Source organism: Urocampus carinirostris, chromosome 9 (assembly GCF_059441175.1).
Source record: "Urocampus carinirostris isolate Australia breed hairy pipefish chromosome 9, RoL_Ucar_1.0, whole genome shotgun sequence".
In the NCBI taxonomy this organism is placed as follows: Eukaryota; Metazoa; Chordata; class Actinopteri; order Syngnathiformes; family Syngnathidae; genus Urocampus; species Urocampus carinirostris.
This window is the reverse complement of record NC_142357.1, coordinates 6,085,821-6,112,537: the sequence shown is the minus strand read 5'-3', so window position 1 is coordinate 6,112,537 and position 26,717 is coordinate 6,085,821. Positions and strand designations below refer to the sequence as shown.

Below are 26,717 nucleotides of genomic sequence, written 5' to 3'. Positions count from 1 at the left end.
CCTCGGTTCGCTGTTGCCTGTCAGTTAACAAACACTAGTCCGACTGCTATTCCATGCGACATAACGTCGGAAAGCTGCCTCCCCTTTCACTCTTCTCTCCTCAACCAGCCTCCATTTTTTGATGCCAATTCTCTTGGAATCAAGGCACAAACCCTTTTTGAGCAACTCACTTTCGCATAGCAGCCCCAGTCTCACTCGTCTCTGTCTTAAGTCATCAATTCTCTTTTCCGTTCCCCTTAAGTTTTGCCAACATGGTGACAGTGAAGCATCTCCCGTCTTCCCATTTGCCCTCTCTGCTCTAGACTGTATTACACCCATTTCTCATTTTTTTTCCCCTTTTGCCCTCCTCCATGTTGGCAGTTTGCCGTGCATGATGACGGACCCACATGTGCTCCTGCACGCCAGCCACTCACCTGTATCCTAGCAACAACCTCTTCTTTTGCTGTGGTGCGTGGAAAAAGCGGAGCAGACGAGGGGCAAACAGAGAACAGGCTCTCTCATTTTGTCATTTGAATTGAGGTGGGGGCAATTTACCCTCATCAAGAACAGCCCAAGAACAAGGACGCTTACACGAAAACCATGCAGACAAAATCTTGTCACAGAGACGCATACTTCTCCCGTTTAGTCATAATTATATGTTTTTTGTGATTATATCTGATAAGGTCTAAAGCTTTGTGTTTGGTCTAAGGGAGTGTTACTCATTCTTTTTTGAGCTAAAGGACACATTTTAAATGGAACAAAAAATACTATTTTTGAGTTGTATTCACAACAATTGTCAAGACATGCTATAATTTAGCCCAACTTCAGAAATTGTTGTAAAGGAAGTGTCTTGAATAAGACTTATGGTTTGCAGTGCCTTTCAAAGATCGGCACTAGGTCCCTGTCCCTTTCAGTGTTTTGAAATAACATTGCGTTTTTGGGGGTTGTATGTTAAATATAACTTGTTTTTATAATACATTTATATAAAAATACATGCTTTTTTTCAAAACAACTAAAAGCTAAGTTGATATGTTAACTTATATTTCTGTTATACATATTTCTTACTGGACCTTTTGCAGAACACTAGGGATTATACGAACGTTTGGTACCTTTAACCAAATATCAAATGGGTTGAAGTTGGCTTCATAGCATCCCCGGTGAAAGATAATCTAAATAAACTTAATTTTATTTGATGTATACTCTTGCATATGCCTTATTGCTTGAGGTATGTTCCATCTCTCTTTTTTTGGTCCAGTACAAAAATAGAATATTTTTAAGGGCTATACAAATAAAGGTGGCTTGACTCTGCAGGTCCAGAGGAACATTACAGATACACTGCTGATCACTGGACGATTTCCTTGCAGCTAATGAGACAAGGTCCCGCGGCACACTCTCGAGAAACATAGGTCTAGAAAAATCCAGAGAGACATAATGCTTTAAAAGCCACTACATTCATGGAAACTCAATGAGAGCAAGTTCCATTTGACCATCCTATGTACACACACAAAATGGCACATGCACTATCAAGGAAGAAAAGTGCTGTTCAGGCACATGTGTCCCGGTGTAATTTATGAGGGGGGCTCCTGGGCAAGTGCCTGAGAGAGGTTCTCTTCATGCTGCATGGCTCTGGGCATTCTGTTCAATCCTGCCTGCAAGCACCATGCTCCAGAAACATACACAAATAGAGGATAAAACCGATGTGGAAAATCCCCTCATGAGCAGTGAACTCTTTCGACTGAAACTCGCTGCACGATTACAGCAACAAAAAGCTAGGTAAACACAAGGGTTTCAGGCTTGGCAGCTCGGCTAGAATTCTGCACGGTTCAGACAAAACATCAAAAGCATCCCTTTACAACAGCTGAAAACGGCCTTGGAGTTTTCTAAATTAAGGCTTACAATAAGCTATTGATCTTGAATTATACTCAGTCTGACAATTGCAGAGCATTTAAAAAAAACAATGTTTAAAACACCATCCTTGAAAATGGATGAAATCTATTTTACGAATTTACATGAGGCAATCTAAATGCATAAGAATAAAGCAAAACTGGACAATTGTTATTCAGGAACTTAGCCTTAGATAATGGCATACATGAAAATTGCTATTCCACATCACAGATAGATAGACAATGAATGCGTCTATCTAATGGAAAAGGTGTGCAAAATGCAAAATCATTTATGTCTCCAGTAGGTGCATTCTGAGCTCGGTGGGGAAGATGTTTGAGGAGGACAACCCTCTGTAACGTCCCCCAGCTGCATGGCTCCATATGTGCTTGTTCAGTCCAGTGTGACCGTGAAAGCCCAGGAGAGAAAGGATCTGTCTTAATGCCAGGGGCGAGGGGCCTTGATCTGCTCCGGAAGACTCTCAAGGGCACTCTGTACATAGAGGTGAAGTGTGCCCTGACCACCTCCCGCATACAAGCACACACACACGTGAGGAAACACAGGAAAGCATACAAACACCAAAGCAAATAACGGCATATCCACCCGTTTGCACAGTCACATTCTGGGCAAATCCAAACAGGGTAGCTGGGGACCTATGGATGGATGGTGACGTTCAATATGAATCATGTGAAAATCAATAATGTAGCATCATCTAAATAAGTCATGTGAAGACGATAACGGATGCGCCTTTTTGCTGATGCGACTTCAGCAATGGCTTAACCAATTCACTATGATGAGTTCCATTGCTGGGGTAGAAGGCCGATTAAGGGTTAGGTAACACATCTACCACATCCACAGACTCGTTTCGTCTGATTGACTTCCTGTTCCACTCCCTAGTGAATCATGTAAACAAATATTGTCTGTTATAAATTAGTACGATGCACACAAGTGGTGCACACTTGGGAAATGTGTGGGTAAAATGAGTTATGGGCACCAAAATAACGCATGAGGAGCGTGACTAAACAATCACACTATCATTGGGGCCAGACAAACAAAACAAATAATTATTTTTTCCAGCTACCCATATGCTCTTCTTACGGATTAAAAGTTATAGCTAGGATTCCTGCTTACATGTGGAATCTGAGATTTTGGGAGTCAGCCAACAATTTTCAAAATCTTGTAGTCTAAACAAGCCTTTTGTCCCCAAGGACTGTTATATTTCTATAGGTAGCTGTGTTAAAGTTTTTCACAAAGTAAATGTAATGTTTTTGCAATATCGATTAAGATCAATTTCAAATCAAAGATATTTCTTTGAACAGTGGTGCAATACTTGGATTTGAAGTAAGGCCGCAAGGTTTACAGGCTAAAAGAGCAACAAAGAAGAAAATGTAGGCGATGAAGAAAAGGAAGATCAATAGATCTCGTGTTTGGTGTATTGCCTGTTTCAAACAGAAAACGGGTATTTGAGTTAAAGTCAGCTACTCTGATCCGACAAACACTAGAATGAAAACTTTTTTTAAAAATATTTCACGTATTATTTTATATTTTGTAGAAGTGTGTTGAATATGTATTTTCAGAAGAGTATGAACCCAAAACATTAGGAGTGGGAGACTTATACGCATGGCTTCTGAAACACATTCAACTTTACTGGACTGGGCCGAATGATGTCTATAAGTACGAAAAATAAATTGCCTTTGTGATACATGTGGGCAAACCAAATGATTCAAAGAAGAAAGCTTCACACCTGATTCAAAATGCCACCAATGTTAAGCTCAGCTTGTTGGCAGACAAGTCCAGCTGTCTTTCAAAGTGTTGTGTGCAATTTACGAGTTACAACATTGTTATGCCAAAATGCAGCGTTCAAGCGCGGCATGAAAAATTTGCTACTTCTTCTGTCCAGTTATAACTCAGCAAGACATGCTTTGAAACCAAAATTTTGGCAACTGTATATTTCATGTGAATCCGTCCATGGTAGTACTGATTCAAATCGGCCTAACTCCTGAACTTATGGCTTTCTGTACTAAAGTTGTCTCCACCTAGAATTTAAATTACATTCTTTATGTGAGTTGTGGTGCTAGACCTCCAGTGAAAGGAACACATGTTCTCACTCAAGTTCCAGTTCATGTTTTATCAGGCAAGATTGTAGTATTTTTGTTTTGATAGCAGATTGATTTAGCGCAATTCATCTAAGACTGTTCCAAATTTGAATTAACATTGCATTTGGTCATTCTAACAGAGGAGGAAACTAGTGTTATGTCTGCTGTTATAGCAGATTGGGTTTGTATGCACTGTTGTCCATTAATCAGTAGTTTGCTCTTGCAGATGCCACAATAAAATGAATATGTCTTTTCACTCATGGTGAATTTTTATTTTTTTCAACTACTACAACTACTGTTTTTGATGGAATTTTATCCTGGAATGAGGTTGTTTTTTTGATACATTTGCTGGATGCAATCTTGATGGGTGATACTGGTGAAAAATACTTACCAATAAAGTAGGACAACAAGATGGCCAGCAGGGCAGCTGCAGCGATGGCTGTGACTGCAGCACATTTCCAACTGCAGTACTTGGACGGCTTTTTTAGTTTGAAGGCCGAGCGGGAAAATGTGTTTCTGGGTAGCAAACGGGGAGGCGGAGAATACACTGTACCAGAAGTGAGAGGGTAGCCGGGAGAGGAGCTACTGAACAGCGGGGTGGTCCCTGATGATGTTTTGAATAAGAAGTGCCTGAAGACAAGAAAACAAGACACAAAAGATGTTAGTTGTCAATGCAAAGGGTGTGTAAAGCTGTCACACCAACAAGCTGAGTTTTTTTCCCACATTTTGTTTAGCATATTTGTATGCATTCAATGCTTGTCGCTTAGGCATCAGAAACCAATGGTCTTAAAAATATATATAAATATGTAAATACATTTGTGGACGTGCCATGTTCCAGAACCAATAAAAGCCGAGGCAGGAGGGTTTGCAACCCATGGCTCAAAAAGTAAAAAGTTATATATTTTGATGTTGAAATCATTACTCTCAGGTTTAAACTCCTGCTTGGAAAACTTATTAGCAATGCAGAACTTAAACGCATCTGTAATCTACAAGTCTGTCAAAATCACTTTTTTTTCTAGTAATAAAGTAGCTGTTTTTATTAAGTGATTTCTTATTTTTGTCAGTATAGATTTTCAAGGACACTATGGGATATTATTTTTGTTTGTTGCTCGGGCCGCAGGCTGACTGCATTGATTTACTATCAAAAGACAGATTAGAGGATGCAATGACTTGTTTAACATTTGCACATAAAGCAAACTTAAACTGTATTATTGTGATTTATATTAAATATTACTTTTTCACAAAGATGCTTTTTTATTTTTTGTCATAAATGCATGCTACATTTTATTGAACTTTTTTTGTAGCCCAGATCAGGATTTGTTATACACGTTCCATTTTGTTGTTGTTTTTTCGAATCCTCAGAATGTAACTGGCATCGAAAATTGGATTTCTTTATTGCATTAGTTTAATTTTATCAAATGACTTGTACCTTAACCTAATAATATAGTAATGAAGTCAAACTTGAGGGAATATTATACAACCGAGTAGTCACATAGTGCATCATTCTCCACAGGATGCACTGCTTCAAACCTATCCAAAATAGCTAGTATAAAAACATATGGCATATGTTGCATTTATTATTAGTTTAATAAAATACTTTTATTTTCCTGCCCTTTAGACAAAATCGGTTTTAGTTTTTTTGGTCCAATAAGGCTCTTTCAACATTTTGGGTAGCCGACCCCTGGTGTGGCAGTGTGGTCAAAACATGTGCAGCACGTGGTCCAAATATTTTGTCCGATTTTATTTTCCTCATTGTGTCTCCAGCATTGTCCCTTACATTCCAAAACCTGCATACACTTTTATTTCCCCTAAATTCCTTTGCTCAGCTTCCGTTCCCTCAACTTATAATGCTGGTCCCTCCTATATGGTGGCTTTGGCAAATCTGTTGTCCTTCTTCCCTGTTCACATTGCCCTAGTGGGGTCAAGGCTCAGAGAAGGGATAAAAAGAGGAATCTAAACCATCATCCTTTCACTCATATTACCTATTATCCTCTGCTTTTGCTGCACCTGCTTAGACAGTGCACACACGCTTCTAGGTTCTCACTTTCCATTTTATTCCTCACCCATTTTCCATGCTATTATTTTTTTCTGAAAGCGTAAAGCATCTTACATTATGCATCCTTTCATTTTTCAACAAAAGCCTTTTCTTCTTACGCTCCCTTTTCAGTCTTCCATTGCTCTGACTGACAATAAACAATGTAGAAATGAAAAGAGAAACTTTTTCAAAAGGACACAGGAAAGTCCTTTGTGGCAAGACACACTTCCACGAGTGCACAGAAAGTGAGATGATGACGTTTTGAGTTTATGTTACAGGTCAAAATTGGCTTTAAATAACAATAGAAAACATATGTCCCATTTTGCTTCAAAATGGCTTTCAGGCTACAGAAATAAGTATGACTTGACTTGACTTCTGTACGACATATGCAAACCCATGATGCATCTGCAAAGTGGGGATCAAAATTGTAGTTGTCCGCAATGCTAATTGGAGCTAGCTACTAGCCCAGAACGCCACGACGATCAAATTATCAAGCCTTTTGGTGGCTCATATTTTGTCTGCAATACTCTACATATCAGTCTTCAAAATGTTATCTGCTATGATAGAAATCCATAGCGCCAAAATGTGAACATTTAAATTAATGTTATTATGTCCGGAATCTGAAAATATTCTCCTTGTTGACACCTTCTTCTTGCATGAATCATCATTGTAGCCTCTGTCAAGTTGCTTGTGTGGCACACGCTAGTATGTGCATTTCTTAGGGGCCGGTCACACAGACATTTGCGGCTGAATCACGGCCAGGAATTTCTGCCTTTGAGGCGGACGCTATTGGACGCATTGAGTTCGCCATTAAGACGAGATACAGCGGTGCTTAACACGAGGTCGGAAATACGCGCACGGTTGTCAGCGCGAAAAAGTTTTACGCTGCTCAATTCTTCAGAGCGCGGGTACACAGCCTTTCACGAGCGTATTGAGGCTGAACCACGGCCAGAAATTTCAGGATTTGGGCTTAACACCGGCTCGGGAGCTTTTATACCCGTGGTCCACAAGAGAAAATGATGCAGAAATGACGCGATGAGGAAGCGGAACAGTCGCCGGCGTGTTTTGAGGGCATACCACCGATGAACAGCGGGTTGGCCAAATTTGCGCATTTTCCATCGCGGGCAACCACGGGCAAAAAAAAAACGCAAAATTTTAGCCGCGATTCAGCCGCAAATGTCTGTGTGACACGCTAAAATGAATTCTTCCTTTGTCATCTTTTCTAGGGTTTGGGTTGGCGTTAGGATTGTATTTGAAAGAACCCTTTTCTTACTTTTACCATTTGTATGCTTTACTTGCAGAAAACCACAAGCTCAGTCATGAAATCATGCAACAGTGAGTTAGCATATGACACAAATGTAGTTCATTTTTATATTTATGCATTTTGTCATTTATTTATTATGGTAGTCATTTTTTCATTTGGTCCTGTATGTTATCGTGTATTTTCTGTGTATTTTTTCAGGCAATTTGCAATGTATTTGTCGTGTAATTTGGCATGATTGTTCTCGATTGTTCTCAGCTCAGGGATGCTGCTGGAAATGTGAATTTCCCTTTGGGGATGAACAAAGTATCTATCTATCTATCTATCTATCTATGTATTTTGTTGTACATTTAGTTGCTTAATTTGTCATGCATTTTGTCATGTTTTATGATGTCATGTTTTATGATGTCATGTATTTTGTCACAACAAATTATTATTCAAATGAAGATGCTGCCCAGTTTACGGAACCTTGTTATCATTGGTGTCGTAATGATTTTGGACTGGACGGATGTTATATAACGAAATTGTGAATATGTTTGATTGCTGTTAAGATTGTCGAGAAGGGTTGTTAAAACCTCACATTGTTTGTTTGCTGTTATTAGTGTCAATACATTTGTTCAAACCAAAAAAAAACATTTGGCATTATGACGTTGAGGGATGGGTATAAAATATGTGACTATTGTTGTCATTATAATTATTGATATCTGAATATGTAATGTGTGTATCTTTGAGATTGTGTTGTATTTAGACACAAAAGAGGAGCTATCTATAGAATGTAATTAATAGGGAAGATAAGCGTCTGCTTCTTCCCTATTAATTACATTAATTTTCAAATGTTATGTTATGTTACATTATTTTGTTGTTGAGTCATTGTTTTTGTCCTGTTTTTATTTTAATGTTCGAAATAAAGTTTTCATTTATTCATTCAACCTTTACCCTTTTGATTGATCAGTGAAAAGAGACATTGCAGTTGATTGTTGCACTTGTCGATCAATCAGTCCAAAATCAAGAGCCCTCAGCTGGTACAAAATGCTGCTGCGAGGCTTTTAACTAAGACAACAAAGGTTGATCACATTGCCCCGATTTTAGCGAACCTGCATTGGCTCCCTATTGTTGCACTTGTCGATCAATCAGTCCAAAATCAAGAGCCCTCAGCTGGTACAAAATGCTGCTGCGAGGCTTTTAACTAAGACAACAAAGGTTGATCACATTGCCCCGATTTTAGCGAACCTGCATTGGCTCCCTATTAGCTAAATATGTGATTTTAAGGTTCTGTTGGTAGTATACAAAATCATGCATGGACTTGCTCCCTCATATCTTTCAGATTTAATTTCTCCCTTTGTTCCGGTCTGGAGCCTTCGCTCTGAAAATGCTGGTCTACTAGTGATCCCAAGAGCCAAGAAGAGATCCGCAGGTTCGAGAGCGATCTCCATTCGGGCCCCAGTGCTGTGGAATGCTCTTCCGATTGAGATTCGATCAGCAACCTCAGAGGAAATGTTTAAATTTAAGCTTAAAACACACTTCTATTTTATAGCATATGAATAACCTATATTTTATGTTGACAATATCTGTGTATTATTTGCCCTCATGTAGGTTTTAGATCAGGTAATGCTGTCATAATAGTCTGTAGTTTGCAATAGTCTGTGGTCTGTGCAGCCCTTTGAGACTCCATGTGATTAAGATCTATACAAATAAACATGACTTGACTTGACTTGATTTTCGTTCTATAACATTTGTCTCCTGTACCATGAATACAATCGTGTTGTACTTGGATAAAATGGAGCACATTTTCATATTTTATCTCTATCACTGGTGGTCTAGTGGTTAGGATTTGGCGCTCTTTCCGCCATGACATTGTATTAAATGTTTTGCAATGGTGGGCAGTGATATTTTTGACTGATTGAGCATTGCACCATATGTTAAAAACATAAAATTGAGGTGTTCAGGTATTTATATGGCGCATGTTTGTAGGTATTTTTTTAAACATTTATTTCTACATGTGCAGAATCAGTTCTCCATACATACTGTGTCTGTGAATTAATTACAGTACAAACAATAAATTGTTGTGAAGATAATGACAAGACTTTGACAGTAATTATCATCGTATATGTACTTATCATTTAAAAAAACAAAAACAACAAACAAAAATAAAAAAGAGACCGAAACCTTTATCTCCCCGGACTTGATACATTGTACTGCATGTGTTTTTGTTAACATACATTACTGATATTTATTCCAGTGCTTCATGTCCTCACCTGTCAGTTACCTTGCCACATGGCACATTTGAGCACGTGTGAACGGTGTAGAACTGCTAAACGGTTTGATTTGGCAGTTTGAATTTGGATGTTCATATGTGTTCTGTCACTTTATCGACACGTACAACTCAATGAGGGGACGCAATATATAGAAGCAATTATGGCCATCGATTGCTCAAACGTAACTCAGCAGATCCTTGCAGATTGTCTAACAGATATCAAGTGTAATGACAACAACAGATAAATAAATTACTGAAATTCAAAAAGTGAATTAACACTGCTCATTTTTATATTGAAAGCACAAAACAGTTGACTACAAACCAAAAAAGAAAGAAGAACAGAGTGTACAATGGAATCGAGCTGTGCAGAGCCTTCCATGACTCACCCTTCCAAGGACTAACAGAAATTATCTTCTGTATAATTGTCCCTGTGTTTGACACTGCATGAATATAAATATGTATTTATAAAAGCACCTTACAGTGTGACCACACTATAAATCCGACTGCCCTTTTATTTATTTGATTTTGAATTATATTTGGAATTATTCAATACAGAGCCCAAGCTGACCCATAACAGTGTCAGAAATTCCACCTTAAATTTGATGTAAAATGATAACAAAAGCACACATTTTTCATTAAAAGTGACAAGAATAGGGCAACTAACTTTAAGGGAGAATAATGCATACCATTCGTAAAAGTTAACCTTGCCAAACATCTTCACTCAGTCTCTGTGTCTGCCAGTCTGTGTACCAAATGAAATTCAAGTTCCTGAAGAATTTCCCAATTAAAATACAAAATACAAAATACAACTAGCACGAGTATAAAATCAAAATAACCAAAACGTGAGCTGCGTGATCCACACAGCTAAATATGTTAATTTATTGGCAGTATTGGGCATGTTACTTTAAAAAAATGAATTAGTTAGAATTACTCACTACTTTTAGTACCGTATTTTCCGCACTATAAGGCGCACCTAAAAGTCTTGTTTTTTTTCAAAAGCTGACCATGCGCCTTATAACACAGTGCGCCTTATATATGGCTCAATATTAAATTCGCAAGGTCTCGCAACTACGAGAAACAGCCGCCGACTCCATTTTTCGCGCTGTGCATACTGGGAAATATTAAACGATTGGTAGTTGCCGGGGCTCGTGTTGTATTTGTTTACTAAGTGGCAAAATGGCTACCCCATTAAACTGCTTAATTCATATTCAACAAATACAGTATTTGTCTGAATCCAGGGTTATGACTGGTGAAGATGTAAAGCACAATTTACCTTAAACAAACGCAGAATTATTCAGAATGTCACGTTTGAGAGAGAGAGAGAGCGAGAGAGAGAGAGAGAGCGAGATTCTCTTTCATACGTGCATTTGTATAAGAAAATGGCTCCTGTTAAGAGACACGCGTACAACGCCGAGTTTAAACTCAAAGCGATCAGTCACGCAGCACAACACGGCAATAGAGCGGCAGCGAGAGAGTTAAACTTAAATGAATCGATGGTACGGAAGTGGAGAAAGGATGAAGATAAGCTCCGCCAAGTAAGGAAAACTCAACAAAGTTTCCGTGGCAATAAAGCAAGATGGCCAGAGTTAGAGGAGACACTTGAACAGTGGGTTGTTCAACAAAGAGCGGCAAGCAGAAGTGTCAGTACGATAACTATACGTATGAAGGCAACGGCGCTGGCACAAAAACACCGGACGTGTTGGATGGCCCATTCACTGAGATATGGTCAATTCGAACACAGCAGAAGAAGAATTCGAGGGATTCGTCGATGAGGAGCTTATAGAGTGATCTTTGTTTTTCTTTTGTGTGTTTACGTTTTACATTTTACAGTTATTATGTTATTGCTTTGCACTCGTTGTTTTTGCACATTACGAGTGTCACTTTATTGCGATTGCACTAACGTTTCATTTAAAATAACAGTATCAGACGTTTTTTTCTTTGCGTGTTGACTAAATGGACAAAAAATAAAATGATATGTAGATGTTGTTCAAAGATGTGTCACGAAAATGCTTTACCTCAGAGAAAATAATAAAACGGCTGTTTATTTATTTTGGGAGTGAATGGAGTTGTGGAAAGCTTGTTTGTTAATAAAGTTTGACCTTTTTGAATATTTTGTTGACATTCCCTTGAGCGTGGCAACATCTAGAGGTTGCATAAAGTAACTACATTCTCTACTGTAGTCAAGTCGTCACATTTATTTACCGTAAATAGCCCTTAATCCCAAAAATGTCTCGAAGGACTGCACAGGATTACAATTACAAAATTGCACAATTACCTGATCTTAAACCAGCATGCACTTATAGCGCCTTATAATGGGGTGCGTCTTATGTATGGCATAAGTTTTAAAATATATCATTCATTGAAGGTGCGCCTTATAACATGGTGCGCCATATAGTGCGGAAAATACGGTACTACAGTTAGTAACTGAATTACTCTATAGTAAAAGTAACTAGTTACCTGGGAAAGCAACTATTTCTGTCACGCCTCGTTGCCTCATTAAAAAGTGACGGGTCCTTCAGGTTGTTTTTGTTGCATTACTCCCAACATTACCATGACTTATGAAAAAGTATGCACAGAATGACTTATAAAAAGGGGAAACTAAAGAAAAACAAGAAACAAAAAAAAAAGAAACAAAAATAAAACATCAAAAAGGAACCAAAAATAAATAAACTTTACATTTTGGTTCGAGAGCGTTCTCCATTCTGGCAGCGGTGTTTTGAAATGCTCTGCCCCTGAGATTCGATCTGCAACCTCAATAGAACTGTTTAAATCTAGGCTTAAAACACACATTCTATAGCTTATGACTCGCCTATATTTTATGTTGATAATATCTATGTATTATTTGTTATTGAAACATCCGTTGCAGCCTGGTCATCCTGGAAGGGGGATTACCTCATGTGCTATCCTTCCTCAAGGTTTCTTAATTTTCCTTATGATGAAGTTTTTGAGTTTTTCCTTGCCATTATGCAGGTTTTAGATCAGGGGATAGTGTAATGATAGTCTGTAGTTTGCAATAATATGTGGTCTGTGCACCCCTTTGAGACTACTTGTGTATAAGGGCTATACAATAAACATGACTTGGCTATGTAAACACATTAAAACTGAAGAACACAGGGAATATAATCGAACTACAGTGGAACCTCGGTTTTCGAACGCCTCTCAGTTCGAACAAATCGGTTCTCGACCAAAAATTTTGAGAAATTCTTGCTTCGCTTTTCGTTTAAAAAATCGGAGTTCAAACGCCGATACGCTAGGGGCGACGCTGAGCGGCGTACGAGTGTAGTTTGCTCCCACCCCTCGTGAAGAACTGTTGTCACGGCAACGCACACTCCTTTTCTGTTTTTGTTTTTCAAAAGCGGTGAAGGGAGTGTTTTAACCCCTAATTATGCCTCGGAAGAAGGTTGGTGCAAGCAGCAAAGTTGTGTAGTGCGTACAACTATTGCATTTAAGAAAGAAATAATAGCAAAATATGAAGAAGGTGTGCGAGTTTACCTTCTTTCCGGAATACAGCATGGCTTCTGCCGACCGGTAAGAAATCCTATTCACAATTCTTTTCTTTATCCTTTAACCGCTCACCACTTGTTGTGGAGACCCGGGTGCTAAATGACGTGTAAACGACCTGATTTTTGTATTTTTACACGTTCGTGATAGCGTAATCTTTTGTACGGAAGATTACGCTAACGCGAACGCACGGTTAGCATGGGTTAGCTTTACGTTAAATATTCAAGATAAACATTCAGGGTGTTGGAACGGATTAAAACAATTTTACATTACTTTTAATGGGAAAAACGGCTTCAGTGATCGTACAAATCGGTTTTCGTACAAAGAAATGGAACGGATTATGGTCGAGAACCGAGGTTCCACAGTATTTATAATTCTATAAAAAGGATACATTAAGAAAAATGTAAATAGTTTTTGTACTCAGCAGATTTAAAGTCAACAACACACAAAAAAATGCATATTGACCAATCACAAGAGAAATAAGGGTCTCAACCAACTTTTGAGTGGTGGGGAGCTCCCTTCATTCACTTCAAAAAGCAGGCTCATAATGTCGTTTCGTTCACGGATATCATTAGTCAATGGACGCACCAGCCCCACATTTTGCCTTTTCTTTCGGTGATAAGGGATATTCTCTATTTGTAATTGCTATTTACCTATAAACTTGTCGCTTTTTTGAATGGTGACATGATCCCAAAAGACTTGACGTGATTTGGCGGATAGCAGAAAACCGTGTTCTACAACAGTAGGTTTTCGGACAAGGATAGTTAAAGGAGCAGTGAGTAATATTTGACCACTAGATGTGGCTGTATCGTGTAAATCAACTGAAACGTCCTAAATTGTGGAGACATCCTACCAATGCCTAGTGCACATGCGCAAAAGAGACTTCTCAGAGCACTTTACAATGTGCTTACTTACCCATTCACACACACCGATAGCAGCGTCAGCCATGCAAGGCAACTACCGGCTAATCAGGGGCATTCGGGATACAGTGTCTTGTCCAAGGTCTCTTCGACAAATAACATGGAGGAGCTGGGAATCTATCCTGTGACCTCTTGACCCAGGACGAGCGCTTTACCTACTGAGCTACTGTCGCCCCCATAAGTTATTTTAAATCATTTTTTAAAATCTATTTTGGAAGGAGCCATTACAGTTGCCTGATGTGCGGCCGCTTCTCGAGGTTTTTTTTTATTTTCCTTTTGCTAAAGTTTTCAGTTTTTGCTTGCTCTCATGTAGTCTTTAGACCAGATGATGATGTAATAATAGTCTCTAGTATGTACAGCCCTTTGAGACTTCAAGGGTGACTTTACTCTACTGTTCGAATCCCGGCTTGTCCGTGTTACATGTCGAAGTGTCCTTGGGTAAGACATTGAACCCCCAATTACCCCCAATAAGCAGGTTAGCGCCTTACATGGCTGCACAGATCACGGCCGCTATTGGGAAATGTGAAGCACAATGTAAAGCGCTTTGGGAAGTCATTGATTTGAAAAGCGCTATATAAATGCAGATCATTTCATCATTTCATTTCATACTGGACAGAGAGCCTTTGACCCTTTGATATGTCGCAAAAGCAAAGGACGTAACATTAAAGTTTGTTTTTCAAAAAAGATTTGAAAGCCGCAAGTGATGCAATGCGTATTATTTTTTTTTCCGAGTGATTTCGATAGATAGATACTTTATTCATCCCCGTAGGGAAATTCACACTTCCAGCAGTCTCCCTTGTTGTTCATTAACAGATTAACATGATGCCCTCGGGGTGCTTGTTGTAGTTTAGCGGAGTGGATGACGTCACACGCTAGTCCAAAAGTTCGACGTCCCTGCGGCAGATGGAAATTTTTGTGCCTAGGAAAACAACACCTCATGTTAGCGAGTCCACCTCCTCTCCGCTTCCCACAGGCTTTCGTGTCTCTGTCTAACAGCGCTGAAGCTCCGGTCCGGGTAGCTCCGGGTGGCTAAACGTTAGCGTCCGGGATGCTAAATGTGAGCCACGTTTCCGTAAAACACAGCAACTGCACTCCCTGTGCGCTTTTATGTTTTTCACCAGCACAGCCAGTTCGTCAGTCTTATTTGGTATAAAGTTCACATTTACCATGATTATGGACGGTACCGAAGACTTATAACGCCGCTAGCTGCTTAGCTAGCTCCGGCTCTCCATCCGCGATAGGCCCCCTTATCACGCCGGCACGAGAATTCTTCAGGGCAAGGAGTTGATTCCTCGAATAAACACATTTTTGTGCGTTAAAACACATGTCCATAGGATTGAAGGTAATCCAAAGTGTAGTTGTCAAACGGGACAAAAAACACCGAAGATAGAAGCAGACAATAAAACAATAAATCACAAAAAGTGCGAGATAACGAGGGTAGCTGCTGGAAAGGCTGCCGCTCACGGCGGCGCCGCTTTGATTTATGCTGATTTATAATGATATCATTTGATTTAGGATCTAGTATCAGTATTTTCATACACATGTTGCTGCCTATCAGTGCCAAGTACTGGCTCATGTAACACTTAACATAAAAAATTAAAATTAAAAAACGTGATGCAATGCATATTAGTTTTTCCTGAGTGATTTAGGATCTAGTATCTGTATCTTCACACACATGTTTCTGCCTATCAGTGCCAAGTTCTGGCTCATGTAACGCTTAACATAAAAAAAATAAATAAAAAAAACAACGGCTACCAGATGATGACGCTGCTGTACCTGAGTCAGATCAGAAGGTTTCTCCTGCTACAGGTAAACATGGAAACCAGTACTGTTCTGTTTCTCGCCAGGCTGTACTTGCCCATGACCCTTGTGGTTAAGGGATCCGTGAACACATACATATTGTCTATATGGATGAATTTATATAATGTGTCAGTTTCCTCCTAGTGTTACCCTGGCCCAGGGGCAAGTCTCTCTCGTCTCAATAAACTGGCTAGGAAAGCGAGCTCTGTTGTGGGCAAAGAGCTGGACTGTCTAACAACAGTAGCTGAGAGACGGGCACTGCAAAAGCTGCGGTCAATCATGGACAATCCATCGCATCCACTACACAGCATTATCTCCAGACAGAAGAGCACTTTCAGCGACAGACTGCTGTCACTGTCTTGTACTACGGACAGACTGAAGAGATCTTTTCTTCCTCATGCCATGAGGCTCTTTAACTCTACCCGGCAGAGTAAAAGCCCACATTAAACCACACCACCTACATTGCATATTACCGAATCTTATTGCAATATGTATTCTGTGTAGCACTATTTAGTTTTTCTATATAACATGCTACAGTGGGCATTTGCACGTCACACTGGGTATTTGTATATTATATTCTTTTTGCTTTATTATTGTATTGTTCTCAGCTCAGGGATGCTGCTGGAAATGTGAATTTCCCTTCGGGGATGAATAAAGTATCTCTCTCTCTCTCTCTCTCTCTCTCTCTCTCTCTCTCTCTCTCTCTCTCTCTCTCTCTCTCTCTCTCTATCTATCTATCTATCTATCTATCTATCTATCTATCTATCTATCTATCTATCTATCTATCTATCTATCTATTTTAGGTTCAGAGCTTTGAGGTTGCTGAGCACCCAGAGCAGGGAGGAGAAAACTGCAGCTCGTGGGCCACATGCTGCCCAGCAGGCTTTTCATCCGGCCCGCTCAAAAACAATGTATAGTAAATATTGTATTAATAATAAAAATGTTTTTTTTTTTGGTGCCAACTTTGTCCGCATTGTCCCTTTGTATGTCTGCAACAAAGATACGACTACACAATACTTCAAAATTATTAGAAAACTATGTATCGAAATTGTGCTCAAAAACAAGGACCTAATATATGATTTTGTCTTCAGTCTGATGAGAAAAAAAGACCAGAGAAAAACTACAGAAATACAAATACAGTAATACTATGATACAAAAACAGTATTACAGATTATTTCTACAGTAGCACTGCAAAAAAACAACTTCAGTAGTTTTCAAAAATGCCAACAAAACAGAGATACAGTCGTATGCAAAAGTAGGGTCGTAGGGGCACAATTTCCATTTCCTGTTGTGTGTTTCGGGCAAGTACAACCTTGTGGCGCCCATCCCTCTCCAGGCCAATAAATGTTTCCACGCAGTCTCGAACTGGGGACCTTTTCGCGCAGTACAGAAACACAGCAGCTTCTCATCTAAAACAGGCAGCGAAAACAGGTGACGTACTCTGATGTTGGACGGGAACAGCACTGCACTTGCTATCAATTATTCATTCAGCCCGGACTGTCTATCGCCTTCCCATCATTGCATGCTACCTAGTGTTGGAATGAAATCACGCTTTATCGTTAGTATTATTTTTCTACTCGCATGGTCCCCTTTCTACCTGTCAAGTGAGTTTCGTGACAACAAGGGAAAACAGACCACAGACCATAGGAGTGAAAAACTTGACATAGGCTGAGGGAAAGCAAGCAGAAAGAAACATGAGGTTGTTCTCTAAAAATAACTAGCTCTCAGTGACAAAGCTATCAATATTAATAAGTATGCATAAGCGAACACAAACCCAAACGTAAGAAGCCCCTGTGCGCACATGCACACAGGCATCAAGGTCAAGCAGCTTTCACACTCATTTTCACCACTGTGATACGAATGGTGCGTCGTTCGCGAGTGACCGGCTCTACTAGCCGGCTTTTCTTAAGTGAGTGATGGCTCCCATTGAAACTCTCTTTCTCTCTCTCTCTGTCTCTCTCTTGTAGGCACTCGTGACTGGTCAATACAAGTGGCGGCCCAATGTGTTGTTTGCTTCGTCAAACCAATTTGGAAGTTTAGATGAGATATAAGTTCACTGTATTTTGAACAATAAATGATATTATAATGTAGTATAATATTACATTTTCAAAATGATTTTTGTGCATAATGTTTCGTTGTTATAGTTATTATAACATTAAAAACAAAAACATCTGAACAATCGTGTGGGAGCCAAAAGAGCCAGTTCTCTAAAAAGCCGGAATTCCACTCACTACGTGACACTGCTGGCGGTGATTAAACGCAATGCCTGTGATACGCGAAAAAAAAGCCAATCGGTTACATTTCATCTGAGTCAACCCGCTATCTGTGTTTTAGTCGTCCTTTTGCATGCAGAGGGGCCACTGTGAGATGAAAATATGTCCACAAGCCATTCTAATTACTACCAGGCATGGAAAGTGTCTAATGCACTCTGGGGAGGTAATTGACATTGATTTATGTTGCAGAGGACCATGGAGGCTTTCTATCATAGCAGGCAGCTGGCAATCACAGCTCTGTATCATTAAGCCAGTTTATTTTTGTGTGTGCTTGAATGTGTCCGAGCGCAGTGAAATTGTCCTCGGTGGTCCAGCATGGAAACGTCACACACAATTAGAGAGTGCTGACAGAGACCCCTTCAGCTACCCTTTTCCTCCTGCATGGCTCCGAGCGGCAAGTAACGACTTCTACCCGGCTTTCAGCTTACGCACGCAACCTTCACGCACACAACCATTCACACGCAGGGAGTCCTGCCCACGCACAAACAATCACCACCGATGTGTGTTTTTCTTTTGTGAGATTGCCCTGCATGTGCTTGAAAGCACAACATTTGCATTTGTATCGGGGGTGAAAAATGAAAAAAAAACAAAAAAACGAAGGACGGACAAGGGACTGAAGATTAGAAGAACAGATGATGCATTTTTACTCTTTTGCAACCCTTTTTGATATAGAAGAGGACCTGGGCAATTAACCACAGAACAGAGAGCGTGCTGGATAATTAGCAGGAAGTCAAATCAAGCATTTCCCATGAGCGCAGATGTTTCTTTTGCAAGCATGCGTCTATTTGTACGGTTCTCAACATGTTGATTTGGATAGATCTGTACTCGGGGAACAGTGATCATCAGAAGACAACTAATGGGAAGTCAACTCGAGGTGAAGTCAGATCTGAGCGTTAAACAAAGGGCTCAAGGATATCACCCTGAGAATTGTTTACAACAACGGTTATGGGAATCGCTACAAAGCAGATTAACAGATGGATGAGGAACAATAGCCATTTGTTTGATGCGTGTCATTATTTTCACAAAAGCTTATGCATCAAAGTTAGCTGTTATGGCAGCTTCTTTAACAACCTGCAGAGTTTGATTGTGCAACCGTAAAGTAGTATTCAATAGGCAGAGCATCAAATTGTATTACGGTTCAAGGGTCCCTTAAGAGCCAGGGTCTCTAAGGCATGACTTCCTGTGGTTTCTCTTGGACATGTACGGCTTGGTGGCGCCCATCCCTCACAAGGCTGCCCCACATGACTCCACGATTACCAGTTGCAGGAGAAGCTTGTTGATCTGACCACATTTATCATCTGTTTTTCAGTGTTAAGCGTCATCCCACCCGAGCATTGCGTGACATTGACGGCTAACGTGTAGTTAAGTATTTTTTAAGACTAAAATGGGCCTATTCTACTGTTAAAATAGAAATAGTCCGATACTGAATTAATTAACTTCGGCCAACTGTTGGCCGTAACACCTCTCTTCAATACGAATCTTAAACGTTGGAAATATATTCTGAGAATGTAAAATTTATTGAGTAAAAGCAAATAACAATTGAAAATAGTTTTGTATTTACAAGAAGTGAGCATCATTAGCAATTAAGTCAAATCGTGTTTTGTTGTATGACACTTACACTTCGTGGCATGCAGGTACAGTACATCTTATGTACATTTTTCTTTTTTTTTTGCATTTTCAATCAAAGACCACTTTGAAAGTAAATACTTGGGAGCTCTAATTTCCCCTTGTGTTGTGAAAAATTGTATATTTTCAAAATGGCATTGTGCTGTGAGTTATATGTTATTGCATTTGGGAGCCAACAAAATACTGCACACAAATCATTGTATGCACATTATTTGCACATATGGACATCCATTATAATTCATAATCTTTGATTTTTAATAAACCTGGTGTATTTCAATGTGTTTCCTCGGATTTTGGTATTTTCCTCTTCAGTACCGTGAAATCAATTGTATGTGAAGTAAAATGTTTAGTTGCATGTTCACACTAATGCACGAGGTGGTTGCTACCAAGCCCAATTACTATTTTTGCCTCCAAACTACTGACTGCAGGATTCCATTCTGAATGTAGTAGCTCCTTAAAGCTTGATGGTAATTGCTGGTATTGCAAACATATGTAGGGATAGGCCTGTAGCCACTGAAGCTTTTGAGTTGTTGGAAGTAAAAAACAACAACAACAAAAATAAATCAACGGCCAAGTTATCACTCTTAAAGTTCACATCCAGAACATGTACACTGACATGGTTTGTGCACGGTTTTGGAAGAAACTTCTATTGTATAAAAACTTGAATTGAAAAGAATAGCAAACAAAAAATATACATGTGTTCATAGGTCTGATGCTGCTGAACCTTTTGAGTGGCCTGGTCATCCTGGAAGGGGGATCACCTCATGTGCGGTCGCTTCTCAAGGTTTCTTCATTTTCCTCATGTTGAGGTTTTTGAGTTTTTCCTTGCCCTCACGTAGGTTTTGGATCAGGGGATGGTGTATAATAGTCTGTGGTCTGCAATCATCTGTGGTCTGTGCAGCCCTTTGAGACTCTTTGTGATTAAGGGCTATACAAATAAACATGATTTGATTTGACTTGACATGCCTAAGTGATCACACTTTGAGTTGACGTCCAAGTAATTACATGCATTGTGTCACAAAAAACACATACCAAAAGGGTTAATCATAACAAGGTCCCAACACACCACCATTATAACATTCTCTGATCTGTAACCTACATGAGGGTAAGGGCCCGGTCACACAGCCGTTTGCGTCTGTATCGAGGCTGAATCACGGCCAGAAATTCCTGCCTGTGGAGCGGACGCTATTGAACGCTTTGAGATATAAATCATATAAATCACTCTTGAGAACTGTTATGCACTCTACCGTAAAGCTTATTATGCAGAAATGAGCTTTATGGTAGAGTGCATAACAGTTTCAATACGAGCGATTTGAATAGAAAAAGGTAAAATAAACATGTTACCTGCTCAAAAGTGATTTGTATACGGCGTGCATTACCGTTCGATTACATTCACAACAAATACAAAGACGGAATGGTTTAAGTTGTATTACATTCCCAACAAATGCAAGACGAAGTGGTTTTGGTTATATGTTCGCCATTAAATTCCCTAAAAGTGAGATAAAACGAGGTAAAAGTGGTTGTAGTAGCGAGGGGATGCAAATCTCGGCATAACGCCGGCTCGGCAGCTTTTATAAACGTGGTCCACACGAGAAAATGACGCGGAAATGACGCAATGAGGAAGCGGAACAGTCGCCGGCGTCTGTTTTGCGGGCATACCACCGATGAACAGCGGGTTGGCCAATTTTGCGCATTTTCCATCGCGGGCAACCACGGGCAAAAAAACCCTGCAAAATTTTACCCGCGATACAGACGCAAACGGCTGTGTGACCGGGCCCTAAGGAAAAACATAAAAACTTGAGCATGAGGAAAATTAAGAAACCATTGGCAACCCAGTAGCTGCTTCACAAAGTTAATAAAGTCATGGGCTTTTGAAGTCGCCATTTTATTTTTTTCAGATAAGGGTCCCATTGTTCATTTGGAAGTCTACCTTTTCATATAGTGATACACACAATTGTCTGTACTCTGTGAAAGTTCAGTCAAAATCGGTTGCTGTTGGTAGATTGTCTGGAAACTGGCGAGCACTCAAAAATGTAAAAAAATGCTTTAAAGGAACAACTGAAGAGACAGCTAGTTAAGCACAAACACTGCAGGGCAGAGAGGCAGAGTTGCTGGAAGTTGCCTGAGACATAACAGTGGGGAAAGTGGGTGTTAAACTCCCTCAACTGGAAGAGTGTGAGTATTGAAACACCTCCCTGATTTGACACCGCACCAATATAAAACGCAATATATCATTATCACATCCAAAATTGGCTTTATCATAAGGAATGTAAACTAAATATAACAAAAAATATGATCAAACACTTTACTTGTATTCAGAGCCGTAAGATATTTAGTTGTTGAGGAAGCCACAAAAAGACAAACAGCTGGCATAAAACATTTAGAAACAAAATCCTTAACTCTCATCATGATAAAAGTGCATAATAAAACCAATTTCACATTGTCAAAATGTTGATTCAAAACTGCCTATTTCGTTTTGTGATAATTGATTGAAATAAATACTTTAGCATCTAAACAGTCATTTATTTGTAATTTTATATTGAGCTTTCAAATGTTTTTGTTTTTTGTTTAATTTCCAACTGATTTCAGTGTTTTTGTTTAGTTTTTTTCGGGCAATTGTTTCACATTTTCAGTTTGGACCCTAAATTTTGATGTTGATCCCTAATGGTACTAGAGTACTTTATACTAAATATTATGGTACTTTAGGTTATTTTTTCAGTCTCATAATTGCCTCTCTTTTGGTATGTAAAATAAACAAGGTTTTATAATTAATTTTGTCTGTTTAAAAAGGGCAGTGAGTATTTTTTTTGACATTAGATGTTTCTGTATTGTGTAGTGCAACCGAAAACAGAAGGAAGGATACAAACTACGAAGGCAGAAAGTGACCAAAAAGCGGCAATATTTTCTTGTCATGTTTTCTTCCAAGCCTTTCGTAAGGTTTTAGTTTTTTTGCGGGTATTAGTTGCAGCAAGATGGCCGACAAAGATGTCAGCTCTGTCGAGCTGAGCCCTACGGTATGTCAAATACATTAAAATTTTTCAACCTAAGAGTATTTAAAAAAATGCATGTTTGTATGATAGTTAAAGCTTTTGACTTATTTTTCAAGCCGTTTATTTCTTACCTCTCAGAGGCGCTAAATAATGCACATGGTCCCTTTAATAAGACCTGCAGTGAGAATTTTCTAGGAAGTTTGATTTTTAACTGTTTTGGTGGTTGACAGAGGATATATTAATTCTAGTTCTAATCTGGTGATAACATAATAACAACATAGAAATCAAAATAGTTATTTTGGGAAATGAGTAGCAAACTGGTATCCCTTCAAGCTAATCAGTAATTAAAAGTAGCTCTCGGCTTAAAAAAATAAGTTGGTGACACCCGTCCTAAAAGGATTGCACCCATTGCTTCACAAGTATATTAATTTAGTGATGATTTTTGTGGATCGCTGCCTGGCAGCGCCGAACAGACTTGGAGTTGAATCAATTACTAGATAAATATGAACAATTAAACCGATTAAAAAATAAAACAATAAATCAGTCATTTTCCCCAAACTCAATATTAAAACTTATATAATGCAGCACATTTGTTTAATATATAAAATTATCGTACACCTGTAGATGGCAGACATGGCCTAGTTTTGATTTTATTTGAGAGGGCCAACCACTTTCACTCCTACTCCTACCTGATAATTTGAGTCGCTGCACCCATTCTATTGATCGTGTTTCTCTTCTCAAGTAGGAGCCCACAAGGAAGTTAGCGGGGATATGGCCTGAGAATATAGCTTACGCCTGTAAAACCGATCATTTTCCTATAGGAGGGGCAAACTGGAAATGGGGTGTTTTATCACAAAACAACAACAATCTGAGCGTGCCCTTATTTATACTCACACAAATTCACACAAGAAAAATAAACCCACTTAGTCTTCTCTTTTATCTCTGCTCTCAAACTCTACAAACTATCTCATTCTTTACAATATTTTATCATTTCTTCCTATTTATCAAAAATCAAGGCGCACCTAAAAACCCCTAGTTTGGCACATTTTGAAAGTAATCTGGTGCTCAATATATACCGCAAAATACGGTGTATGAGATTGGAATTGCATTAAGTAGTTAAACGTGTGCGTTGCTACATGATGTATTTGTGGAACGATTGAAAATCAAAAAAACTTCACTGATCAAAATCACAGAACATTGATGCAATGGGAATCAAACCTAGGTTGCGGCGGTATGGGCACCAACATTTTCCTACTAGACCTTCAGAGATACAGATGATATAAAGGTATCAGATTTTATTTCATTATCACACTACTTTTAGCCATGGTGCCAGAAACACTGATTTGTATAGTGCATTTATTTAAAAAAAAAACAGAAAGTCAACAAAGTACAATACAATCTATTTTACATACATATACATATTAAACCGCAACACTATTGACGCACATGTGGAGAGACTGTTTAACCCAGGCATGTCAAGCATTGGGTGATTTTGGTCTACCATAAGTTTCTAAGTATGTCCAAAAGGAATGAAGTCTCTATGTAATTTTGGTCAAAATGTATGATTTTTTTTTTTAACAAATGCAAACCAAACACTCTTTGACAGCTGGCAGAAAGTATTGAGTTTGTATAGTGTGGTGATTTGGTTCAGGTGTAAAACTGCACTTAATCTCCCCTTAAAAAACAGTTAACACATTCAATGCCAAACATGGAATTTTTTCCCCATTGCTTGTGAAAAAAAGGTGTTTAGAAGATATCCTTTGTCATCGGTCATCATAATACATATTGCAGACCTGGGCACTCCAGTTCTTGAGGGCCACATTTCCTGCATGATTTTGGCGCTTTCTCTTCTTCGACTCAGGTGATACAAATTGTCACCTGTATAAGAGTAGAGAAACCTCATAAAACAGGCAGGACATGGGACCCTTGAGGACCAGAGTGCCCAGCTCTGGTATATAGGGTAGGTTACTAATGCAGGCTGAATGATAAAACGCAATAATGGAAAAACAACCACTAAAAATTTGGAGTTGAGATTCTTTTACTAACCCGGCCTTTTTCGGAACAGAACGTCTGAAACCGGCCACAGTGCCAAACTGAGATTTAACCATTTAATCAGAATGCAGAACAAAATGAACTATGCAAATCAGTGTTATTGGTACCATAATTAGTAGTGTGATAATGAGATGCCTATACATATGTCATCCCTATAACTGGTGGTCAAGTGGTGAAGTGTCTGTGTTTTTACCGTCACAATTTGGATTTGACTCCTGTTCCATATAATAGTTTGTGATTTGGGTCTGAAAAACTTATCAACTGATTATTCTTTGCATTAGTATATAGAATACGCATAAAGAGCCCACAAATAAACATGGTTGCTCTTACTATATTCTCAATTTGTATGAAAAATAAATGTCAAAAGACTATTGTTTTTGTGCAACCCCTATAGTCTGGTGCTCCTTATAGTGCAACAACTACAATATTTCTCTCCCGCACCCGAACTGAAAACTACTCTTTCGCATGTGTATAGCTCTTCGCCTCTTCTATTCCCACCTATATTTCGATGCTACATCGCTTCTCGCCCTATGTTTTCATCTCTCTCTCTTCCTCTGCCAGTCATTCAGGCCCCGGGGTGTTCCTAGGTGATCAATCTTCATCCTCTCAGCGCTGTCACGCTATCAGGTCAAGCCAGAAGACGCACGCATGCATGCAATTGCAACAACGGCCGGGTGACAAATGCCAAGATTTACATATGATTCCGCTGGGGAAAAAAGTTGGGGCCCAGGGAAGCAAACACACACAAGCACGAGTACAAATAAACACACCAATGTGCACATTTCCTTGTTACCCTAAAGTTCAGTTTTATAATGAGATCTGTTTCGCAGATGTATATTTTGTGGGACGTTGGCCCTGTTGTCAACTGATGATGTTATTGGGCATAGTTTTGCCTGCACAGGGTGATCATAAGGTGTAAGTATCCAATATATAATCCTGAGGGATCTTATTTTGTCATTCCCTAATGAATGTTTCTTAACCTTTTAATTTTATTACTTTTGTTATTATGTTCTATTAAGGGATGGTGTGTAACATGAACACTAGCTGTCGCTGTATTGCGTGGTGCAACCGAAAACAGTGCTACAAACTATGGAGACTCAAAGTGACAAAACCGCTCAAGCCCAGCCTTTCACAAGGTTTAAGGGGGTACCACATTACCCACTGTACCACGTTTTATAACATAGATTTTGGCTGAAGTATTTCCCCTGATGCTCCGCTACAATGTTATACAACGTGGCACCGTAACTAAAAGTAATGTGATGTAGAGCTAAAATCAAATTTCCTATGTCATCTACAATACTAATGAAGCGGAGAGGAGGTGGACTCGCTAACACAAGGTGGTGTATCCCTGGGCACAAAGATTTCCATCTGCTGCAGGGACGTCGAACTTTTGGACTAGCGTGTGACGTCATCCACTCCGCTGTGGCTAAACTACAACAAAGCACCCCGAGGGCATCCTGTTAATCTGTTAATAAACAACAAAGGAGACTGCTGGAAGTGTGAATTTCCCTACGGGGATGAATAAAGTATCTATCCATCCGTCCGTCCGTCCGTCCGTCCGTCCGTCTATCTATCTATCTATCTATCTATCTATCTATCTATCTATCTATCTATCTATCTATCTATCTATCTATCTATCTATCTATCTATCTATCTATCTATCTATCTATCTATCTATCTATCTATCTATCTATCTATCTATCTATCTATCTATCTATCTATCTATCTATCTATCTATCTATCTATCTATCTATCTATCTATCTATCTATCTATCTATCTATCTATCTATCTATCTATCTATCTATCTATCTATCTATCTATCTATCTATCTATCTATCTATCTATCTATCTATCTATCTATCTATCTATCTATCTATCTATCTATCTATCTATCTACACAAACACATGTTGTGTAAGCACTAATAAGCCAACATTTTTCTTTCCCTTTCTATGTGGCCCGGTACCACAGTCCGCTTTGTCTTCATTTTAAGGAATAATAGTCCGTCTTTCAAACACAATTTATAAGGCACCCTTTAAATCATTATTCA

The 26,717-nt window shown here is 39.1% G+C and overlaps 1 protein-coding gene across 4 annotated transcripts in view; it reads right to left on the bottom strand.

The window, feature by feature from the left end:
* LOC148359176 (teneurin-2-like) overlaps positions 1–26,717 on the bottom strand; it is a 444,001-nt gene that overhangs the window by 104,584 nt on the left and 312,700 nt on the right. For all 4 annotated transcript variants that reach the window (XM_088344352.1, XM_088344353.1, XM_088344354.1 and 1 more), the window contains one exon: positions 4,348–4,586. In XM_088344352.1, the coding sequence (XP_088200478.1) occupies positions 4,348–4,586 (239 nt within the window). The remainder of the gene's footprint in view (positions 1–4,347; positions 4,587–26,717) is intronic.